The sequence below is a fragment of the Protopterus annectens genome, chromosome 3.part0, assembly GCF_019279795.1.
Source record: "Protopterus annectens isolate FY-2018-M chromosome 3.part0, PAN1.0, whole genome shotgun sequence".
Lineage (NCBI taxonomy): Eukaryota > Metazoa > Chordata > Ceratodontiformes > Protopteridae > Protopterus > Protopterus annectens.
The window spans coordinates 1,963,144,781-1,963,168,601 of NC_056731.1; the positions used below are offsets into that span (position 1 = coordinate 1,963,144,781).

The window sequence follows — 23,821 nt, forward strand, 5'->3', positions numbered from 1 at the left end:
AATAACTCTTTGTACCCACTTGTCTTGAGTGATACTTAGCCAGGCTTATGGATACAAAGAAATGCGACCCCCAACCGGCCCCAGAGAAGCACAGTCGGGCCCCACATCAGGAGCGCTGGTAAGGCGGGCCCCGAAAGGAATCGCGACCTCCCTGATTTTGCGACATCTACCATTTCCTCCTCCTCCTTTGCCTCTGAAGGAGGCGTCACCCTGTGCCTCCTGGAAAAACCTCTGGGACTTTTTGGACCACATCTTATCGCCTCTCTGACTCTTAGGGTATGGTCTAGAGGGAAAAGTAAAACATACTCCCACGGCAGAGTGTTTTTCCTTCTTGCTTGCACCGGGTGAGTGTGTCCTTTACCTTGGATCCAAACAATGAGGAGCTGTCGAAGGGGGCCGTTGGTAAAAGTAGACTTAAACGGTTCCGCAAAGTTACAGAAACGCACCCAGGAATGACGCCTTAGGGAAATTCCTGAACCCGCTGCCTCCTGGAAGAGCTGGATGACAGTGTAGGAGACTGGGATCTCTGAGGCATGGGAGACTTCAATAACAAGGAGGCCAGTACAGGGTCCATAGACCGGCTCCGAGAAACAGTTTCAATAGTCTCAGCGGTCGGCTCCGAAACACTTGGAACTGACCCTGCAATAACAATACCTCTCTCAGTCGGCTCCAAGGTCTGTGAAGCCGATGAGACAGTGGATTTGTCAGTTTTTGAAACTCTAAGAGGTGGCTCCAAGATACCAGCCGGTGCCGGGGAGGGCCTCTTAGAAGATTTTGACTTTCCCTTAGTAGATTTAGAGGATGATGAGGAACTAGACAAATCTTCCTCGAAGGAAGGTTTAAAAAGACCTTTTAGGATGAGCTTGTTCTTCCTTTCCTGCAACACCCTAGGACTAAATGCATGACAAAATAAAGTCTCTGTAGTTAAATGGGCCTAGCCAGGGCAAGGAAGAGATAGGATCTTCTAACTGAAACAGACCCAGAAAGTTAGAGAAAGCTAGAAAGTATCACACACACAACCAAACTCATTGACACGGCAAATGAGATCTGGGGATTGTACTGGTGCACCTTGCGATACCTACCTAGCCACGAGCCAACCAGAAGTCTTCAACTTGTAAGTAGGCCGAGTCGGAGACGAGGATCAGCTCCGATCCCATATGTAAGAATGAAGGTGAGACAGGACTACAGAACATGGATTATTATCTCAATTTCTACTTGCCGTCTGGTCTCATACTTTCCCATTTTATTGGCCCACTTATCTCTAATCAGTACTGCTGTAGTTCAGTTTCAGTGCACTCCAACATTTATCACCGACAAAGTCTTATAAGTATTTTGTATAGATTTCACTTTTAGTAAATAATCAGGGTGCTTGCCCACCCACCAGTTTATACACACATGTGATTCTTACAGTTTTGAGATCAGAGTTGGAAGGTACCAAAGTTCATGTTCTCAAAAGGAAATACCTTATCCAAACATTTACTTCACAGATGAGTTCTTCTTAACTCTACTTTTTAAAGTGCGTACCTCAAACAGTGGTACATTTTACTGTAGCACCTGGTTTTCCTGTAGTGATTTTTCATGTACTGTTTTGTTTAAATAATGTCAGAACTGGATACTGTTGGGGAGCATCCTTTCTGAGCATGGACTTTGAGAAAGTTGAACACGGCAAATGAAATAATTTATCAGTGCAAATCCTTCTAGAGGGATACTTCAAAGATCAGCTATTGCAATAAGTACTCAATCACATGTAATAAAGACAAGCCATTTTCATGTATCCTTGAGATCTAGCAAGCAGAGACAGTCATCCTTCCTCAGGAGAAGTAGAATGGACTACTCTGTGGTCATCCAGAACTTAGCCTGACAAAAATATTTCAGTTTCTTGACATCCAAAATTGGTCTGACGTACTTGTTCTTTGGTACCAAAAGGAATATGGAACAAACCCACAGATCCTTGCTGGTCTGGTGGGAACCTCTTGGATGATTCGACTGGCCGGGTAGTTTTGGATTTTGACTGCTACATCCTCTCCCTGATAGGACAGCACATCCAGAAGAGATTTTTGTGATTCCTTTGGAGCAAATGAAAAGGGAAATGTATAGCCTCTGGACACAAATCTCAGCACCCATACATCTGAGATGATGGTCTCCCAACCTTTTCGATGGAGAGAAGATAGACCCCCCCCCCCCCCCGAGTGCCTTCAGTATGTGTCAATCAGGCCCTTTCAGGCACCTGAAAAGGCATCCCGGGGAAAACCCCATGGAAGCCTTGGTTCTGCTGGCCACCTCTGCAAAGTGGATGGTGTCCATTACGTTTACCCCCTATCACTGGGACACCTACCCCAGAAGTGTCCTGGAAACGCTACTGTACTTTATGAAAAAATATATGCTTGCTCCCTTTCTAATTCCTGTAATAGGATCATTGGGAGTGGCAAAGGGCACTCCAATGGCAGACAGAGTATTTCTGTTCAGCTCACTCCTCGTACACATCTCTTTGACCCTTGGGCCAACAATGGAAGAATCGTTGAATGAAGCATTGACAAAGGACTCCTTAAAGCAGTCCGCAAAATTGCACAAATGCATCCAGGCAAGTCAGCACATGGAGATGATGGTGCCTGCTGCACAAGATGTGCCACTGGTTAAGTTGGACAGCAAATTCATGGACAAGTTAGTGACGGACTGCATAACTGATAATTGAGTCTCCAGAGTCTTTCGAGTCTATTGGGACTGCTGGATCTTCACCACATTCAACACTTCATACACCAGGTCCCACTGAAGTCTTGTGAAATGAGCCAGGTAGCTGAGTGCAAGCAAATGGCCTACAGCCTGATACTCCCTGTTGGACGGATGGATGAAAGACCTCTCTTCTGAGCTATCCTTTCTCATGGCAGCCATTACCATGATCTCATCAACTGCTTGACCCTTACTCCAGTGCGAACTGTCCTTGGGTAAAGCCAAAATCCTATCTGGTTTCCTGGGGATTGGTTCCACCACACTGGGTTCATTTCAAGCCTTCTGAGACATCAGGTCAATAAGAGCATCCAGAAAGGGAATTACCCTAGCTGTTGATGAGCCCGTGCCATAAGCTCTCAGAAACACAAACTCTTCCACGGAAGGGGCTTTTGCGGTCCATACCCCACAATGTCTCAATAATTTCATAAGATCACCAAAGAAGGCATCACTCGGGGGAGGGGGGGTTTATGCGAGTCTTCCCCTTCACTGAGGTCAGTGTCCTCAGTGAGTGATTCATCAGAAGAATCCATGTGCTTCCTTTTACACTTATTCTTATGTCCCACACTGACCAGACAGTCCAGAAGAGACCAGGAATAAAATGGGGGCAATGAAGGGAGGGCTGTCCCAGAGTCAGATGACACACACCCACAGGCCCAGTAGAGGGGGAAGGGATAAGATCCAAAGCTGCTGACCATCCTATCTCAGAGTAAGAGAAAAACATCTCCACAGCATCAAAAATGGACAACCAGCTCAGGCACTTCTAGGATATGAAAGAAACACTAGTATCTGGAGAAATCTGACTAGCTCTAACATTGAGATCAGGGCCGAACTGTCAAATGCCAAAGCCCTGAGAGATAAAGACAACTCTGAAACCTGGAGTCACAGAAACCTCAGTCCCAAAGCACACCCAACTCCAGAGTCAAGAATGCCAATGAAAGGGTTATCACCTGAAGTGACCAGGCCATCGGCACCAACATGGTGGATGGAAGAGCAAGCGGACCAGTGAACCCTGGAGTCAAAGGGACCAGGGAAGGAAAAGCAGTGATAGGCGCCAGAACCTCAGAACAAGTTGCCAAAATTGACACCATTTGTCATTTTCCAGTTCCATACCAGGAATTCCACAATGGTATAGTCTTCAAAAAGGACTTGACACTGACAAAATAATACCAGATTTGCAAAAGTATGACCAGAGTATATAGAATCTATTCTCCCTGTCATTCAAATATGAAAGAAATGAGGTAGATGGCTATATTCAAGGTACATAATGAAATTACTAACGGCATACATGGGAGATTATTTCTACAGCTAACTCCCTATGCATGGAAAAGCAAAAGGGTGACGCCACTATGAATGGTTGCAACTCAGACACACTCTTGCAGATAGATGTCAGAGTAATAAACCAATTTGGCAACCAAAAAATTAAAAACAGCCAGAATAGCTGGTTCAAAAACACAGAAATAACTTTCACATCAAAGAGAAAAGACAAAATTCACCTGAATAGCAGGTGTCCTTACAAATCAACAAAAGAAACTCTTTGCAAAACCGCTTGAGCAAAGTCTGAAATGAAGAGGAAGATCCATGGGCAGACATACTGAAATGGCTGATAAACACCCCTTGCCAAAGTAGTGAACAAGTCGCACATGTTTTAGAACCAGAGGTAATAATCCCAGACAGGGCCCAGGTTATAGGTGAGGTACCAACTAGAAAATCTTCTCTACAAACTAACATAAGCTTTCCTAGTAGCAGGATTTCTTGTGCCTTTAGTACTGCTGCATGTTGTCATAAAAAGGTGCCTAAAAGGTATTAGAACTGAATCATCCAGGAATTCAGCTGAAGTTGTTTAAGACTGGTGTGTTTCAAACTCCCCTTGTCTTGTGTATAGATCCAATCTAGACGAAGCTTGTGATAACTGCCCCTGGCCAATTTCATAAGAAGGGAGAACCAAATATTGTCTGGGCCAGAAGGGACTCACCACAATATTTGTGTAGTCTAGGTTTCCTAATTCAACACCTAGTTAAATGTTTTTCTCTGCAGGCATCTTCTGCTGGAGCGTGCACACTTTTTGCAAGGGTGTGTGTCCCCTTGTCTATTAATTCCAGACGATATCATATTTTACCATACAACTTTTGTGAGTGTAGTTGTCTTTGCATTTTACCATCTAAAGAGCAACATGACACTGCCCCCCCCCCTACAGTACATCCGTAAATACAAGTACAGCATAATGAGAGACAGGGAAAGCCAAACACTGACATGTCACACTGTGCTTTACAGCAAGAAGTAAGATACATGCACAGACTTTTTTTTTAATGTGTACATTCTTTGATAATGCCGAAGCTGACTCCTACCCCCCCCACACACACACACACACACACACACACACACAAATTGTATTACCTTGAATAGTGGAAAGGAAGGGGTCAAGTGAATTAGTTCATTTTTGTTGCACTGTACAGCAAGGGACAAGTAATGTGCATAATTTCAAAATAATACTAAAAAATAGCATTTAGCATTCCACACTTTTCTTTCTAGTCGAGAGGTCTGATAACCTTTTTCACTGTAACAAAGCAAAGAAGAAGAATGTAGTCTCTCTAAATGGTCATAAAATAATGCATCAAAATAATGTGACTATACATGTAAAATGGGGAGGGGAGTTTTGGAGACCTTATAATAGTATGCACTGCAGTTTATAAAAAAGGGAAAAAATTGAAAAACATATATGTGCTTAGTAATACTGCAACTCCCAGCTAAAAGTATATGGCTTGACCATTACTTCCACAGATGTCAAAAGAAATGTCAAAGCAGAGCATATGTTTTAGAAATCTGTCAAAAATACTATCACACAACAGTATATTTCAGACAGCTACGTAAGGTAAAGTTGCTTAAGCCCTACTTAGCTATAACAGTACATGTTAGTAAAACACACTGCTTACTGGCACTCGGGTAGTAGCGCCCTGCTACCCTCCCTCTGCCAGTTTAACAAAGCTCACAGTCCATCCTACTGCTTGTCTGAGTGTTCTAAACCAATCACCTGGCAGTACAGGGACTGCATTTCATACCCATAGACAGGATCCTTTTTTAAGTTTTCTAGGGTCCAGCAAGAGTAGAAGATGGAAAAGGCAAGCTTTGTTACCATCTAATGTTCCAAACCAAAAACCATACACAAATAAATAAATAAAGGCTACCTAGCACAGCATAAGTCAATAGCAACTCCAACACCGAACTATGTACATAAAAAAAACGGGGGAAGGTGGGCTGGTACTGCCAGTAAGGCAGCGTGCTCTAAGAACATCTGTTGCTAAAGGTAAGTAAGACTTGCAGAGCTGTACTATGTTAAACAAACATACTGCTTTAATGGAATTCAGGTAGATTCCCACAGCTTACCCAACCTGGTAGGAGGAAACGTAATGATCCAGGAACCCTTGGATAACAGTCTCTTAGGCCAGCTCTGGAATTAGAAAATCCATCTTCTAGTGCTTCTTAAAGGTATGGACAGAGGACCAAGTTGCTGCCTGTAGAATAATTCAAGTCCACTCCTTTCCAATACGTCCCTGAAAATAAGGCCCTGGTGGAATAAGCCTTTACCTTGCCTGGATTCACCATGCCATGCTGGGTGTAGCAAAAAACAATACCAGAAGACAACCTCTGCTGATCTACATCCAAAGTATGAAGTATCCCCCCCCCATTCTTCGGAAATAGGAAGAACACATGGAGGTTAATAGACTGACTGGGAGTGAAATCTGAGACCACATTGTGCATGAAAGATGGCTTAGGGCCTAGCACAACCCCACCTTTGTGAAAAATCAGGTAAGGTCATCTAACCATGAGAGCCTGAAGCTCAGAGACTCATCCTGCAGATGTTAGTGTGATAAACAAAACACTTTTCCACATTAAGAACTTTGGATCAGCCTGAGCAACTGGTTTAAAAGGTGGCAAGGTCAATTTATCCAGAAAATAGTTGAGATCCCAAAAAGGAGGAATTTGCTTGCAAGAGGGTCTCATATGCAATACTCCTTTAATGAAATGTTTCATCAAAACAGAAGAAAAAAAGGGGGGGGACAAGTGTCAGGCAAGAAGAGATGGTCACCAAATGCACCTTAAAGGATACATACAATTATGCCATACTGAAGTAGTTCACACAAATACTTCAAGACCACAGAGATAGTAACCTCAAGTGATCCCTTGTTACCATTCAAGCACCACTTAAGAAAACCCCAAACATTTGTAAACATAAGATTTTCCTGTAGCAGGTTCCTGGCCTCCTTTAACATTTGCTGTACATCCTCATGAAACAAGTACCTAAAAGGAATTAATACCGAATCATCCAGGATGTTAGTTGTAGTTGCTCCAAAGCTGGGTGCACCAGTTGCTCCTGGGACTGTGAACAAATTCAGTGTGCGAGGAAGCCTGTGGTAATTGCCCTTGGCCAATACAATTAGAAAGGGGAACCAAGTCTGCCAGGGCCAATAAGGAGTCATCACAATGAGCGTTGATATTTTTTAATGAACCTTCAGAAGTACCTTGTAAATCAGTGGAAATGCACAAAAGGAACATTCCCTGTCCAAGGGAAGGAAAATGCATCTGTCCTCCAAGCACTGCTGCAAGAAGGTCTAGAACAGAACTTCTCCAGTTGCCAGTTTTGAAAGGAGGTGAACAGATCTATTTGAGGCATTCCCCATATCTGGACTAGATCCTGGAATACCACTGCCTTGCACTGGCATTTGTGTGGGTCTGCCCAGGATCTTAGTCGCTCTGCCAGAACATTTTGATCTGACAGGATGTATGACACCTGGAAAGTCAGGGAATGTCAAAACAAGCTCCTAGGCTATCACTGCTGACCGGCACAAAAGGTATGGCCTTGTACCCCCATGTCTGTTAAAGTACCACATTTCTGTGGTGCTGTCTGCAACCACTAGAAAAGGACAGTACAGTTGTGTACACTTACCATAAATGTAGATGTTCGAGTGTATTCACCTGTTGCAGTCATTACATTTGGGTAATCCTGCTGGCAGGTTGCACTCAGCCGGCCTAAATTCCAAAGTCTTGGGTCCTGCATCGGCTGCTGTTGCCCCTTCCCTGACGTCAAGTCATTAGGGGTATAAAAGAAGCGGCCGACGCCATTTTCTTCAGTTTTTCTTGCCCCAGATGTCAGGTGCCCCTTAAAAGGGGTAGCCAAATTTTATATATATAAAACAATAAATGCACCAATATAAATTTTACCTTCATCTATAAGCAAATACACCACATAGTTGTATAAATCAGAGAAGGAAAGATAGCATCCATAGAAAAAAGGGGTAAGGTGGGTGGGTAACAAGGACTGCAACAGTGAATACACTCGAACATCTAAATTTATTGGTAAGTGTACACAACTGTACTATGTTCTTCGTGCTTCACTGTTGCAGTCATTACATTTGGGTACAGTCCCAAAGCTATGCTTGGGAGGCTGGAGCTAAATAGCATTAGGAGCAGCTAAGAGTCCCTGCAGAACTGTAGTGACAAAGGCTGCTCTGGATTTAGAGTAGAATGAAAGATGGTAATGCTTTGTAAAGGTGTGTACTGAACTCCAAGTAGCCACCTCTAAAATGTCTCTGGTTGGAACTCCCCTGAGAAAAGCTGCTGAAGTGGCTGCAGCTCTGGTGGAATGTGGCCTAATACCCTTAGGCACTGGCATTCCATGGTGTGAATAGCACAAACAAATGCAGTGGCCTATCCACTTTCAGATAGTCTGCTTTGAGATAGCCTTTCCTTGTGATCCTGCAGCATATGCCACTAGTAATTGCTCGGTCTTCCTGAAAGCTTTGGTCCTGTCCAAGTAGAATCTAAGCTGTCTGTGTACGTCCCAAAGAGTGAAGAATTCTCTCCCCCTTGTTCTGTGGATTTGGATAAAAAGTTGGCAGATGAATAGTTCGGTTAAGAGCCACACTGGACACCACTTTAGGCATAAATGTTGGGTTTGTTCTCAGAGAGATCCTGTCTGGATAAAAAATGATAAAAGGCTCCACAGCCATGAGCTCTGAAACTCGTCTTGCAAAAGTAATTGCTAGGAGCAGAGCTGTTTTCCAAGATAAAAACTTTATATCAATAGTAGCAGCTGGCTCAAAAGGAGGCAGGGTGAGCTTTTCCAAGACACAGTTGAGGTCCCATGCAGGTATTGGTGATCTCCTTGGAGGCCTTAAATTTTTGGCTTCTCTGAGGTACTGCTTTAATAAAGGGTGAGAAAAAAATGGTGGCTCTGTATTGTAATGAGCCAAAATGGCAGAGGCATGAATGTTAATTGATGAAAAGGATAGGCCTTTGTCCAGCATCTCAGTTAAGTATTGCAAAATCTGAGGAATATTTGGTACAGTTGTATCAGTTCCTTGTGCCTGGTTCCAAGAACAGACTCTCTTCCATTTTCCAGCATAAGACTTTCTTGCACTAGGCCTTCTGGCTTGCAGAATGACATCCGTCACAGCTTTGCTGAGAGGTGTTTTTTGCATAACTACATTAACTGCCATGTTGCCAGGTTTAATGTTCTGAGTTGGCTGTGCAGGATCTGATTGTTTTGCTGGGACAGTAGACGAGGTAACTGAAGTAAGGTCCAAGCTGTGTAACAAGACAAGTTCCTTAGGATTGGATACCAGTACTGGCGGGGCCAGTCTGGGGCTATCAGTATCATCTTTGGTTTCTCCTGTCTGACCTTTAGGAGTACCTTGGGGAGGAGAGGCAGTGGAGGGAAGGCATATACTGATATGTTTTTTCCAGCTGAAAGATAGGGCATCCACTTTCTATGCTTGTCTGTGATAAGTCCTTGTGCAGAATCTTTTTAGTTGGTAGTTGTGAGGGGAGGCAAATAGATCTATGTCCGGGTATCTCCATTTCCTTGTCATCATGCTGAAGACTTGTGGATCCAGCTGCCACTCATGGGGATCCATGAGGTTTCTGCTTAGTTAGTCTGCTATAGTATTTTCCTTTCCTGGCAGGAATTGCGCCTGCAAATGTACGTGGTAAGTCAAAGCTGTGTTCCACAATGTCATAGCTAGTCTGTAAAGGGGGTAAGAATGTGTGCCCCCCCTGCTTGTTTATATACCACATGACCATGGTGTTGTCTGTCTATCAGCAGTTGCCCCGGATGAAGTAGGTCCTTGAAGGCTGTTAGGGCATTTTGAACAGCTAGCATCTCTTTTTGATTGATATGTAGATGCATTTGGTTTGAGGTCCATGTGCCCTGAATGCATCTTCCTGCCATGTCGGCCCCCCAGGCATAATCTGATGCATCCGTTGTTAGTGACTGCCTGGCTGGGGTTAATGTGAATGGCTGTTCCTTGTTCTGGTGACAAGCCTTTGCCCACCATCGAAACTCCTGTTGCAGGGAGTGAGAGTAATCATTGTTTCCAGGCTGTGGCAATGTTGAGTCCAAACACCTTTTAGGTACCACTGAAGTTTCCTCATATGCAGTCTTGCATATGGAATTAGTAGGATGCAGGATGCCATGAAGCCCAAAGCCTGCAGAATTTTTCTTGCAGATAACTGGGCCTTTGTTGCCAACATTGTGAAATAGGTAGTCAGTTGCCTTTGTTTGTCTGGCGTGAGATAAACCATCTGGGCAGTTGTATTCAAGCTTGCACCCAGGAATGTTGTCATTTGAGAGGGTACTAGTTTTGATTTCTTTTCGTTGACTGTGTACCCTAGGCATGTTACAGGAAAGGACCAATTTTTTGTAGGCCAGTGTCTACTAAACCTAGGTGGCTGCACTTGTAAAAACTCTTAACAGTTTGCATAGATTTAGCTTTGTCTTCCATTTTCTTTAACACCTCTTCTGCCTTAGCACCAAACAAAGTATCATGCTGTAAAGGTGCATTTAGTAACTTAACCTTAACATGATCAGGCAGATTTTGTTCCTTTAACCAAGCATGCCTCCTAATTACAGAACCCGTAACTGCGGCCCTGCAGGAGGCCTCCAAAGAATCAAAACCACACTGCAAAATATGCTTTCCAGCTTGTTCAGTTGCATGCAATAAATCGAGCATTTCCTTGTTTTTAGCACATTCAGAATTTTACATCATTTTCTGTTTAAGCAATCCCATGAGATGTTGCTGATACTTGAGCATTTGAAACTGACAGTTTAAGGCCCTTATAGCCAAAGTTGCAGATGTGTAAACCTTTTTTCCTCATCTATCCAGTGCCCTTGAATCCCTGTCAGAGGGGGTTGGGTTTTTTGCTGTAGAGACCTTAACTCCCTTGAGACCCTGTGAAATAGTTTCTGGGTCAGCAGCAGGGATTTTAAAAATAAATTTGTGTGAGTCAGGAACCCTGTAATATCTGTCAGGCTTAACAGGAGCTGGAGGTAAGGAGTCAGGGGGTCAAACTAGACTCTGAAAACACATTATCTACAATGTCTAACACAGGGGGAATGGCTAGAGGCCTGTGCTGTGGTAGTAAAAGGAAATCCCATAGCCTCTTTTTTGATTCTGAAAAATCTTGGCTTTCCCAGTCAAAATGCTCCCTTATGGTATGCAAGGTTTCCCCAAAGAAATAATCCTCAGGAGGGATGCTGAAGGTATAGATTCTTCAGCATCAGAATCCTCATAGGGGGTAAAGAATATCCCTGATCAGAAGAGGAATCAGAAGAAATAGAAACCTGATCTGAAGATTGTCAGTCTCTTGCCTAGGCCTCTTATCAGGAGGGGATGGGAACCCCTGATCAATGTACTCAGGTCTTTGGCCATCTTGATAATCTGTTTTTTGGGCATAGAGACCTGTACACGTGGCTCTTGAGTTTGTTTCTTTGCTTTAGAAACTGCTTTAGTCTTTGTCTTTGAGGCTGAAGTCGTTTTAATGTAAAGATGTTATGGTCTGAATACACCCTCAGAAGCCGGTACCTGCTCAGCGGCTCTGGACCCATCTGAGGGATTAGCGTCCGAGGCTCCAATACTTTGAGTATCCAGTGGCATGGCTGACTCCATGGTAGCAGCCTGCGACTCCAAAATAGCGGGTGTTAGGGGCTGCGAAAGCGCCTCACTGAGAACCGGCGACTGGCTTAGGAGATGCTTCATCGTCGGTTTTGGACCTCGGTTGTTTTTCTTTATCCTTTTCTTTGCATTTTTTGTAAACTCCGGTAGTCGGACGGCTATCAGACGACATTTTAGGATAATTAAACCTGCTACCAAAATACTTTAAAGCAAAAGAATACAGACGCTTAATAGTGCGTTGGTTAAATCTAGCACAAAACCGACAACCAGAAACGTTGTGATCAGGGCATAGGCAAGGAATACAGTAAGAATGAAAATCCTTATGAGGTATTTGCTTTCCACAAGTAATACAATTATTAACTTTTTCTGACATCGGTCTGGAGCAAGAAAAAAGTTTCCCCAATGGGGTACTTAGCTTTATTGAAGACTTCGGTTCTAAAACTCAAACATGAAAATTTCAGGAGTCGGTCGACAGGCACTTGCGAACTGCTTCTGCTTTGGGCACTGCGTGGCAAGAAAGACTGAAGAAAATGGCGTCGGCTGCTTCTTTTATACCCCTGACAATCTGACGTCAGGGAAGGGGCGCGACAGCAGCCGATGCAGGACCCAAGACTTTGGAAGTCAGGCTAGCTGAGGGCAACCTGCCAGCAGGATTACCCAAATGTAATGACTGCAACAGTGAAACACGAAGAACATCTGGAATTCACAGGTGGTGAAGGGCTTTTAAGACATGGATAACCACCATTTCCAAGATACTTATGAGATTGCTAAGGAAGAGCTGTTTCAAAACATGATAAAGAGTTAGAAGATACAGCATATAGAGAAAACATAAGATTTTCTGCTGTACCAGAGAAAATAGAAGAAATACACTGCATTAATTTTATGAAAGCATAAATATGCAACTAGACTGGTATTCCACAGCGGAATTTGTTAACTGAAACTGCAAATTGTATGTATGCTCCAAACCTGGCCGTGAGAAATCAGCCAAGACCTGTACTAGTAATCATGCAATCATACCAGCAGAAAGAATTGATCCTGACAAAACTCTGGCAAAAAAAGTAAAAACTGGAGACAGCAGAGTGTTTGTGGAAAATGATTATTCACTGTACACCAAGCTGAAGAGAAACAAATTTATACCAGCACTCAGGGTATGTTAAGAGGCAGGTGTGACATGCTAGATACTTTAAATGTAGTTAGGGACAGAGCTACAGGAAAAAAATAAGGATAGTTGATATTAGTATGAGTTTAGCAAAGGTTTAGTATGACTACAGGAAGAATAAAGAAAAAAATATGCATGCTATTTACATAAAAAACACATTTCACAGTAAGAACCTGTTCTAATGGTGACCAAGTGTCAGGACCTGCTAGAGCAAGCCCTAAAACAAGGAGAATGAAATGTCTGAAAGAACAGACTTGGGTATACAGAGTCCAGAATGTCCATTTCTTGGAATACTCCCTTTTCTCCAATGTATGGTGACCTCAGAGTTGATGTGTATTAGTTTGGGGGAGCTTGCCCCACTGCAAAAAAGAAGTTTAAAGAGCAGCAGTCTGAGATTTGCTCTTCTGGATTTCTTTTTTTGCATGTCGAAACTCAGCATTTCAAGTGCCAATACTTCAATAGGGAGCTGCCTCTAAGAAATATAAACTAAAGAAGATAGCAGAGAATAAAAAAGACTTGCACATGATCTTTTAAATGTCTGAAAACAGTACCTTCTACAGACAAATACTGTCTTCAGTTCTAACATTAATATAGCACAATATTTATGACTTCACCTAACCTGACCTTGACTAATGAGAAAAATAGCTATTTCAAAACAAAATGCACGTATTTAATCTGCAGTACCAATTCTGTGAAATAATACAGTAACACCACTAAAAAGCTGGAAACATAAATCTGTTTTCATTGTGTTGAGGTCAGATCAATGCTTGTTTTAACTGTAATTAAATTATTACACTAATCAGCTAATTAAGTCAACACCTTTACCTAAGGACAGCTACATTCTGACTCTGGACACCTCCAATTTATGACTATGACAATGTAAAAAATCCTGACCGAAGTAACCCATTTCAATTAATTACACTCACAGCCATTGATACTAAGCCAAACTAATGATCATTTATTGCTGAACAAGTTCCAGCACTAGTCATCAGGTTCCATACCTCGACAGGTTCATATTTAAGTATTAAGCTTGCTGCCCTTGCAGGCCATTTTAAGCCTAGCCAATCCCTATCCTATTTGTTTAGGCACTGGCCTTACTCATCCCATGGTCGACAATTATACATTACCTCTAGTTGGAATAAGTGGGATCATACCATAGATAATCTGAGGGACCCATGGCTGGAATAAAGCATTAAGGTGTTGCCTCTGTCCATTAGTAGCACAGGAAGCAGTCCTGGAATAAACTTTGTATCCCATCCATAGATCCAAGTTCTGCTTGAATATGGATAGGTATTTGGATGGGTAATCTGTTCAAGCACAGTAGTATCCTCTGCGAGATATAGCTGTTCCTCCAAACTGTTCTGTTGATGTTGCAGAAGAGGTTTAGAACCCTAGACAGAGTATTTCTGATACCATTTGACCTGACGATGTGCAGTAACTCCATCAGTTTTAGGTCGGAGGATGCCTTGTATGCCAGACACAGGTCACCTCTTAGCTGTCTGCAGATAAAGAGTACAGTCAGAGAGCTTTGAGTTAGTCCATGTAGGACATATTGTTTACGCCTTGTATCCTTTTAGTACGGTGACTCTGTGAGCATGCATCTGAACAGATACATGCCAAATACAGCATTAGACTCAATGACTCATCTAATGAGGGCTGAGCAGAAGAGAACACTGTCATCTCTAGATCTAGACACAATCCCTTTGTTTACAAGCTGTGCAGTATAGAAGGGTTTCCTCACAACAATGGAAACATCTTGGTCAATACTTAGATCACTGACGGCATAAGTTCCCAAATTCCAAAATACTGGGTCAACTCTTAGGGGTTATTATTAATGTGGTAGTTCCCTTTGCAGATGACGTCCCACAGGATACAACAACACATGTTTTGGCATTTAGTTTCAGTCCATGATTTTGGCACCAGTTATTTATTTGGGACAAACCATCCTGCAGACCCCCACGTTTTTGGGGGATTCAAGGACTGCTCCTAGCTTGCAGTCATCTGTAAACCTCGTCAGCTACAGCCCTTTGGTATTTGTTTTTTCTTCAGAAAAGTACATGCCAAACATGAGAGGCCCAGCACAGAACCCTGCAGTATCCATTGGTGACTGATCTCTTTGTGGAGGTAACTATTTTGATTTCCTACTTCTTATATGTGAGCCAGTTGGCAATCCAGCTGGTGACATAGGAGTCTATTCCCAGTTTATTTAGCTTTTCTACAATGCCTAAGTGTGGAATTGTGTTAAAAGCTTTGGCCAGGTCAAGGTATGCAGTGTGTAATGTTTTGCCTTCATCCACTGTTTTGGTGATGTTTTTAAAAAAAAGTCCACTAGGTTTAGTAAGCATGACTTGCCCATGACAAATCCAAAGTGAGATGGGTCCAGGTTCCTTATGTCCTGGGCTGATTACTTCTCTGATAATTTTTTCCATAATTTTGCATACGAGGCTGGTCAGACGTATGGATCTGTGGAAGTTCCTCCTGTATGAAGGGAATAATTAGAAGTTATGTACTCACCATAACGTTCCATCTGAGTAGGTGACTTCATTTGGATGCAACCTGTGGGTATCGGATCCGACCTCGGATCCGAGCCGGCATTTCTAAAGCTTTAGGCTCCGAGCTCCTAGCTCCTCCCTCTACCCATAATCCCCTGCCAAGCCCTAACTGACCTCAGATTGAGTTTGCCTATACAATACTATAATAAAAAGTATCCAAAAAGAATAAACTCTTGCTGTATAAAGGTCAGGGGGATGGAGGGGGGGATGGTTGCATCCAAATGAAGTCACCTACTCAGATGGAACGTTATGGTGAGTACATAACTTCTAAATCTGAAGTAGGCAGACTTCATTTGTCTGCAACCTGTGGGACAGAGTCCCCAGCTACCTAAATCTTGGGTGGCCGTCATGGAAGGATGTTCCGGAGCACCGCTGAACCAAAGGATGCTCTTCCCCTGGAAACAACATCCACCTTATAATGAGAAATAAAAGTATGAGGCGAGGCCCAAGTGGCTGCCGCGCAGATATCGTCCAATGATACTCGGGACTTAAACGCGGCTGAAGTGGAAACTGCCCTGGTAGAATGAGCCGTAACCCTATGAGGAGCAGGTCTGCCTGAAGTGTCATAAGCCTGCAGAATACAATTAGCAATCCATCTCGATAGTGTGACTTTGGAAACTGCTTTACCGAAAGCAAATTTAGCAAAGGAAACGAACAGCTGATCTGATTGCCTGTGACCAGCCGTTCTGTGAATGTAAAAGCGCAATTGTCTATGAACATCCAAAGAATGCAGCTTGTATTCTCCTTTGTTTTTATACTTGGGAAAAAACACAGGTAAGTTGATAGATTGATTAATATTAGATTCTGAAGAAACTTTTGGAAGAAAAGATGGATTGGTCCTGAGGCACACCCTATCTGGAAAGAAGGAAAGGTAAGGCGGCTTGACGCATAGAGCCTGAAGCTCAGACACTCTTCTGGCTGAAGTGATAGCTACCAAGAAGGCAGTCCTCCAGGAAAGGTACTTTAGATCTGCCGAAGCTGCAGGCTCAAAGGGAGGAGCAGTAAGGGCCTGTAGAACTAAGGATAGGTCCCAAGGTGGTACAACTTCTTTGACTGGTGGCTTCAGCAGAAAAACTCCTTTGAGAAAGGTTTTACAAAGTTTCGCCGTCATGAGGGGAGCTGACTCATGACCTATATGATAATGAGAGATCGCTGCCAATTGTACCTTTACCGTGGAAGAACTAGCCCCTTGATGAAAGAGGTCTGTTAAGAAATCCAGCACCGCAGACATAGGTGCTGAAAAAGGATCCATACTTTTCTGGACCGCCCAAATAGAGAACCTTTTCCATTTGCTCCAATAAACCTTCCTAGTGGAAGGTTTATGAGCCGCCACTAAAATGGCCTTGACAGGTGACGAGATACCGGGAGTCCTGATCAAGAATGGAACTGGAGCAGCCAGGCTGCCAATTTCAGGGTGTGTAGATTGGGGACCGGAATTCCCAGAGGATGGGAGATGAGATCCGGGATCGGATCCAAAATCCAGGGTGGATTCACTTTGTGAGACCATACATAAGGGAACCAGGGTTGACGAGGCCAGAACGGGGCAATGAGAATCATTCTGCTCCCCAAACTGTTGGCTTTCTGCAGGAGCCTCTGCATCAGAGGTAGTGGAGGATAGGCATAAAGGAGACCGGGAGGCCAAGCATGCACCAGAGCGTCTCTCGGGGATTCCCCTGGTGGGGGAAGCAGAGCGAAGAAACTGTCGCATTTGGCATTTGAGTGAGAAGCAAAAAGATCGCAACAGGGTTGCCCCCAGACGGCAAAAATCTTCTTCGCTACCAGAGGATTGAGAGACCACTCGTGTGGGGAAAGAATGGTGCGACTGAGTTTGTCCGCAAGGATGTTGGATTTTCCCGGAATGTGCGTTGCTACAAGAAAGCGTTTGGTGGAAATTGCCCATTCCCAGACTCTCATGGCCACTCGACAAAGGGGGTAGGACCTGGTTCCTCCCTGCTTGTTGATGTACCAGACTACCGACATGTTGTCTGTCTGGATCGCAATAGTCCCCGAAGGAAGAAGGCTGTGAAGTGCTTGCAACGCTAGGAGCACCGCCCTCATTTCCAGGACATTTATATGCAACGAGGTCTCTGTGGAGTTCCACGTGCCTTGGACAATCTTGCCTGCAGAATGCCCCCCCCCCCCACCCGAGGCGAGAAGCGTCCGTGGTCACTGTGGCTCGGGGGAATGCTGCCGAAAAGGGTCTCCCTGTTAGAGGCTCCGGAGACTGGAGCCACCAAAGAAGGGAGTCTTTGCATGCTTTGCTGACCGCTATCGGACTGTTGAGAGGGTAATATAGTGGGGACCACTGGACCTGTAGGGTCCACTGAAGAACCCGCATGTGTAAGCGCGCATGAAGCAGAAGTGGAATAGCTGCCGCCATTGAACCCAGGGCCCTCATGACCAGAGCTGCTGTCGGAAAAGGTTGCAGGACTGCTGTGACATGACACTTCAGGCTGGAAAGTCTGTCTGGGGTGAGGAAGGCCCGCATTGACCTGGTGTTTAACCTTCCTCCTATGAAATCTAAAATTTGTGTGGGATGCAGTAAAGATTTCTCCCAGTTTATAGTGATGCCCAGCCTTGGGGCTATGAAAAGGAAATAGTCCCTGGCTGAACACAGTAGATGCCTTGATGATGCCGTCAGGAGCCAGTCGTCCAGGTACGGGAAGACCTGTAATCCCTGGAGTCTCAGGTGGGCCGCTACAACTGATAATACCTTGGTGAACACCCTGGGGGCAGAGGTGAGACCGAAGGGAAGGACCCTGAATTGGTAATGACTGGCTCCCAGCCGGAAGCGAAGAAACCTCCTGGATCGTCTGTCCATCCGAATGTGGTAGTACGCGTCCTTGAGGTCGATAGAGCACATCCAGTCGTTCTCCCTCAAGAGGGGGAGTATAGATTGTAGGGTGACCATCCGGAACTTTTGCTTGGTTACTGACAGGTTCAGCAGGGAAAGATCTAAGATTGGTCTTAAGTCCCCCGTTTTCTTTGGCACTAAAAAGAACCTGGAGTAGAACCCTGATCAGGTCTGATCTAGGGGGACGCGCTGGATAGCTCTTTTTTCTAGCAGCTGCCCTATTTTGATAGCTGCTGCCTCCCTTTGGTCGGGTGGTACATCTGGGAGGCTGAGTGATCTGGGGACTTTGCTCAGGGGAATGGTATAACCTCTGGATATCACACGAAGCACCCAACGATGTGATGGACTCCCAAGAAGTCAGGTGCCTCAAAGAACGCCCCCCGACTGCCTCCAGAGACGGACAGCCGGGCAACCCTTCAGGGCTGTTGCGTGGGTCTATCAGAGAAAGGTTCTCTGGACCCAAAGTTTCTAGGAGCCCCTCTGCCTCTAGGACGGCGACCTCCCTGTCCTCCTCTGCCACGGAAGGACTGGTTATCCGGAGCAGGCTGGGACTGCTGCGACTTCCGGAACCACATCTTCTTCTGTCCCTTTTGGTTCTTCGAGAAGGACCTCTGGGGAGCTGAGAAGCGGACTCAGACGGCAGACAGCGTCTTCCCGTCCTTTTCGCTCTGGGTTAATGTTTCGCGAACAGTCTTGCCAAACAAGGCAGAACCATCGAATGGGGCATTCGCGAAAGTCGCCTTGAAGGGCTCTGCGAAATCACAGTGGCGAAGCCAGGCCTGCCGTCTCATAACTAGGCCCGCTCCGCTGGCTCTAGTGGCTCCCTCGGTAGCGTGAGAAAGTAGCCGCATAGACGTATTGGATATTTCTCGAAGAGTGGCCATTCGGGTGGAGTACACCTGCTTGTCCTCACCCGACATGGACTCTGGGGGAGATGCAGCGTATTCCTTGATCAAATCCCGCTGCATCCTAATGACATGTGCCATGTAGTTCAGCGCCCTCAAAGAGAAGGTTGCTGAACTAAAAACTCGCTTCCCAATGCGATCCATCGATCGGGACTCCTTGCCCGGAGGATGCATAGAGGGACTCTCCTGGGCCAACTCCCTCTTAGTGGCTGCAGCCATCATCATGGCATCTACCGGGGGGCCTTTGCTCCAATGAATGCGGTCCGCCAGGGGGCTCAAGATACGGTCAGGTCGCTTTGGCATGGGTTCAACGGTGTCCGGATCCTTCCATGCTCTGGTGGATATAAGGTCCACCAGAGGGTCGGCAGGAGGGGACACCCAAGAGGTAGATGGGCCCGCCTCGAATGCCTCCAAAAACACAGACTCGTCTGAGGAGGCCTTGGGGGCAGACCACCCCCCCCTGATCCTTAGCATTTCCATAATGTCTCCAAATGAGACGTCTTCAGGGGGTGACCTTGGGGAGCCCTCCCCTTCATCCAAGTCTGTGTCTTCGGTAATGGACTCAGGGGAGTCCAAGTGCCTCCTTTTGCACTTACGCTTCCGAGGTACTTCCTCGGGGGGGACTGTCCGAGGAGTCCTCTTCAGCCACTGGATGTTCCAAGGGAACTACTTGGGACATCGAGGCGGGCTGTCCCTGGGGCCGGCTGGTGGGAGCCTGGCCCAATTGCAAGGGAGTGCGGGGTGGAGCCGTGGCAGGGACCGGGGGTCCGGTAGTCCTCAACAGCGCCCTTTCCACTACGTCGAAGGCCGAGGGAGAGCCAGCTCCTCTAAACCCCGATAGCCGACCCCCACTCGGATCCGACGCATGGACCGGAGCCGGAGCCGAAACCATCGGATCCAAAAGACCGGTGTGCTCCGACCTGGTCGGAGCCGAAGACACACCAGCTCCCTCGGATCCGAGGCTCGGTCCTCGGCTCCGAGAGATCGGGTCCGAAGTACCCGAAACACTCAAGGGATGGGACGGATCCGAGGTGCTCCGACCTATCGGATCCGACCCACCCCCGGATCCAACTCTGCCCAGCGCCGACAGCTCCAAACCCAGGGTGTGGGTCGGAGAAGGAGCCAAGGGGGCGAAAAAAGGTGTCGAAGCCCCTCCCGGATGGGGGGGGCTAGGAGCACTCCCATTTGCATTTGGGCCTGGATGAATTTCCTCATCATCCGGTCCATGTCTGCTTCACTCATCGAAAAGGTCGATCTAGATGAGGACACCGAAGCGGATCTAGAGAGCCGCTTCGGGGACCTCACTGAAGGGCTAGCCTCCTCCTCCTCGGTTCCAGGAGAGAACCGAGGGGAGTGCAGCCGAGGAGGAGGAGATCTAGAAGGCACAGGAGAGGCCCGTTTAGACGGAGGAGCCGAACTGGATGTCTCGGCTCTCCGTTTGTGGTGCCTCTCCCTGTGCCTCTCCTTCTTGTCTCTCTCCCTGGAAGTCTCCCTCTCCTCCGGCTTTTTTGAGGGAGGTTGAGTCCCAGCCGGGGGAGGGGAGACCACAGCAACTGCTTGCTGACTAGAAGGGGCAGAGGCCGAAGCCGTATCTGGAGGGAGAAGTCCCGTCAGAACAAGCTTCGACCTCCGCTTCCTCAAAGCTCGGGGGTTGAACCCTGCACAAATGGAACAACCAGATGACAGGTGTTCAACCCCCAAGCATTTAACGCACCGAGTGTGGCCATCCGCTGGGGACAGCTTATGGCCACACTCGGTACACTTAGAGAAAACTGCCTTATGGGCTTCAGTCATCTCTATGCCCTAAAGGCCTAAACAAACACACCACACACAACTACGCAAATCCTGAGAAAAAAATTAAAAAAGATAGAGGAAGGAAAGTCTAACACACACTCTTACTATAAAATCAAAAAGGGTTAAGAAATTTCAACTTTTTTTAGTCAAAAAACACTTATCCAACTAGGAGCTCTAGGAGTCCGTCGCAACTTCGAAAGCGGCAAACGAAATCTGAGGTCAGTTAGGGCTTGGCAGGGGATTATAGGTAGAGGGAGGAGCTAGGAGCTCGGAGCCTAAAGCTTTAGAAATGCCGGCTCGGATCCGAGGTCGGATCCGATACCCACAGGTTGCAGACAAATGAAGTCTGCCTACTTCAGATCTGCAGTTCTCCTTTCATTTGGTGCAAAATTTGTATGGAGATTGAGACTGAACAGTGTTGTTAGGGGTGTTGGTAAATCGTGCTTCATGTTATTTAAGTTGCATGCAGGGATACTGTCATGACACATCAGGGCAGTACTTTCAGCTTCTGACAGCACTTTTAGGACATGGTCTTGTGTGACAGCTGGAGGCGAGCCAGTTTTAGGTATATCTTGAGGGACAGAAGGGGGGAAGAGAGAGGTAAAGTTAGATCTAAATTTATGGACCAGTAGGTTAGTTTTATCTTCAGCCTTAGTGTAGGTAACATCGTTCATAATCAGCTTAGCGCATTGCTGCATTCTGCTTTTGAGCTTATTAACATATCTAAAAAAGAAAAAAGCCTCATCATTGTCTTTGGCCTGGGTAACTATTTTAGCCTCCAACTTATCTTTGGTGGATTTTATTAAGCTCCTGAGTTGTTTATTTCAGTGACAAGGTCTCTAACATTTCAGAAATTTCTCTTCTTACTTTTGGTCAATCCTTTTATTGTAAAACTTGTTGACATTATAGTTCCACCATGTGGGTTTGATCCTTGAATTTGCCCTGTGCTTGTTCCTACAGGGTACAGCTGCATCCATTCATCTGATATGCACATTGATATAGTGTGTGGTGGTGTAAGTTTCTGCATATTCGGTGGAACTGACTGGGTTTGGTGGGGACTTGAATCACTTAGGAGAAGATAAATTGTCAAAGAAATTTCTAAAGATAACTTTGGGTGGAAGGGATCTCTGCTTTCAATTGTTTTTCCGAAGCAGACTGCTTGGTCATCTCTTCCCCCAAAAAATAACTATGACCTGACTGGGTACAGCTCTGATATACTACTGTGATCATGTTAAGGAATTTCTGCTCACAATAATGTATTCAAACTTGTGTGTTTCTCTCTCACTCACTCAATCGTATACATACACACACACACACACACACACAAACAAACACACACAAACACACACACAACCTCTGATATGCCAAATCGAAAATCAATTAACTGTAATAAACTGAAAGTAACTGTCAGTCACTTTCATACACAAATGTTTCAGTTACCCCCCCCCCCAAAAAAAAAGGAGATTAACTTCTTTCTGAGAATGTTTCCAGTGTCTAAAGATCAACTAAAATTAAGTTCTGCCCACAGAAACCCATTTCCAATTGTTATACATACAAAAACACTGTTCCAGACAAGACAGAACATGATCAAGTAAATACAGTGATCAGCAGCTTCAACACCCTCCCCAAAATAATCTTCTGACTTGAAACACCTCCAATTTGGTGGTGATCAAGTGAAAAACAATTCCATCCGGAAATGTATTGCAAACTGCATTTGCTCTCAAACTCACTGAAGTACACCCTCTATATACACATTTGTACTTCCAGTCCTCGTTATCTTAAGTATTGATAATATCAGACCTCTGCACCACTCTGAGAGAGAGAGCGCAGATATGTTCTTCTCACTTGTTTTAATGTCTCCAAATCTTCTGGGTTTCTAATACCATGATGGGGGTGATCCACTCTCTTAAGTCAGGGTATAATTAAAGTTCATGAAATTAGTGTTGTTTCAGTCTTTGATGTCAGTCAAAAGTGCTCTTCGCAACACCCAAAAAGTGCCCAGGATTCACTCCTGCAAATCATACATATAATGTATTGGTCGCATAATTAAATACAACTGTAAATTCTTTTTTATTAGACCCATTGCTCTTACTACTAGTAGTATCTTTTTTCCACATTTTTTTCAATTCTGCCTGCAAATCGTTACATTTTATGGCCGTCTCTCTATTAAGTGAGACACTGCAATTACTAGGTGTAGCAATTTCAAAGATCAAGGCTACTGTTGTCTTTTTTTTTCATGGACTACTATTATATATATATTTTTTTGTATCTTTTTTTGAAATCTTGGTAATGGGTCTATAAGAAGAATATGATGGGCAACTACCTGGCTGCATTAACTTAGCAGAAAATTCAAAGTACTGTAAGTTTTGCTACTTTATAACCTAGGACAATTGTTTCACTCAGACCAAATAAATGTACTGCATCTGGACTTGCAGCATTCCGCTAGGAATTTACTCCATGCAACCCTTTCCCATTTCTGTTATTGCAAAGCTACATAAGAAAAACACAACTCAATAAAATGAGTATTTGACCAGTTTGTCGAGAAGTGTCAGTTGACAGAATGGGTATAATATACATTATGTATACTCACACATTATCTAGATGTGCATAATGCACTAAACAAAACAAACTGTCAATTACACACAAGCAATTTAAAGAAAGCAAGCTGCATCACTTACCTGTACAGAGACAAAGAAAATTTTTGCAGGTCTTAGGACACACATCTGAGAAAAGTTGAAATACAATTCGACCAACTAGATAAAATAAAAACAGAGACAAGTTAAAACAAATTCTACTTTACAGTATAAAGACTAAATATTCTTTTATACATACGCAGTGAGGCATGCCATAAGAGTCACAAAACATCTAGCATGTACTGCAAA

The 23,821-nt window shown here is 44.8% G+C and overlaps 1 protein-coding gene across 3 annotated transcripts in view; it reads right to left on the reverse strand.

Annotated features, from left to right (window-relative positions):
- The window catches only part of NKTR (natural killer cell triggering receptor), a 1,518,686-nt gene that overhangs the window by 1,237,072 nt on the left and 257,793 nt on the right, over positions 1-23,821 (reverse strand). For all 3 annotated transcript variants that reach the window (XM_044066053.1, XM_044066052.1, XM_044066051.1), the window contains exon 3: positions 23,618-23,692. In XM_044066053.1, coding sequence (XP_043921988.1) covers positions 23,618-23,692 — 75 coding nt within the window. The remainder of the gene's footprint in view (positions 1-23,617; positions 23,693-23,821) is intronic.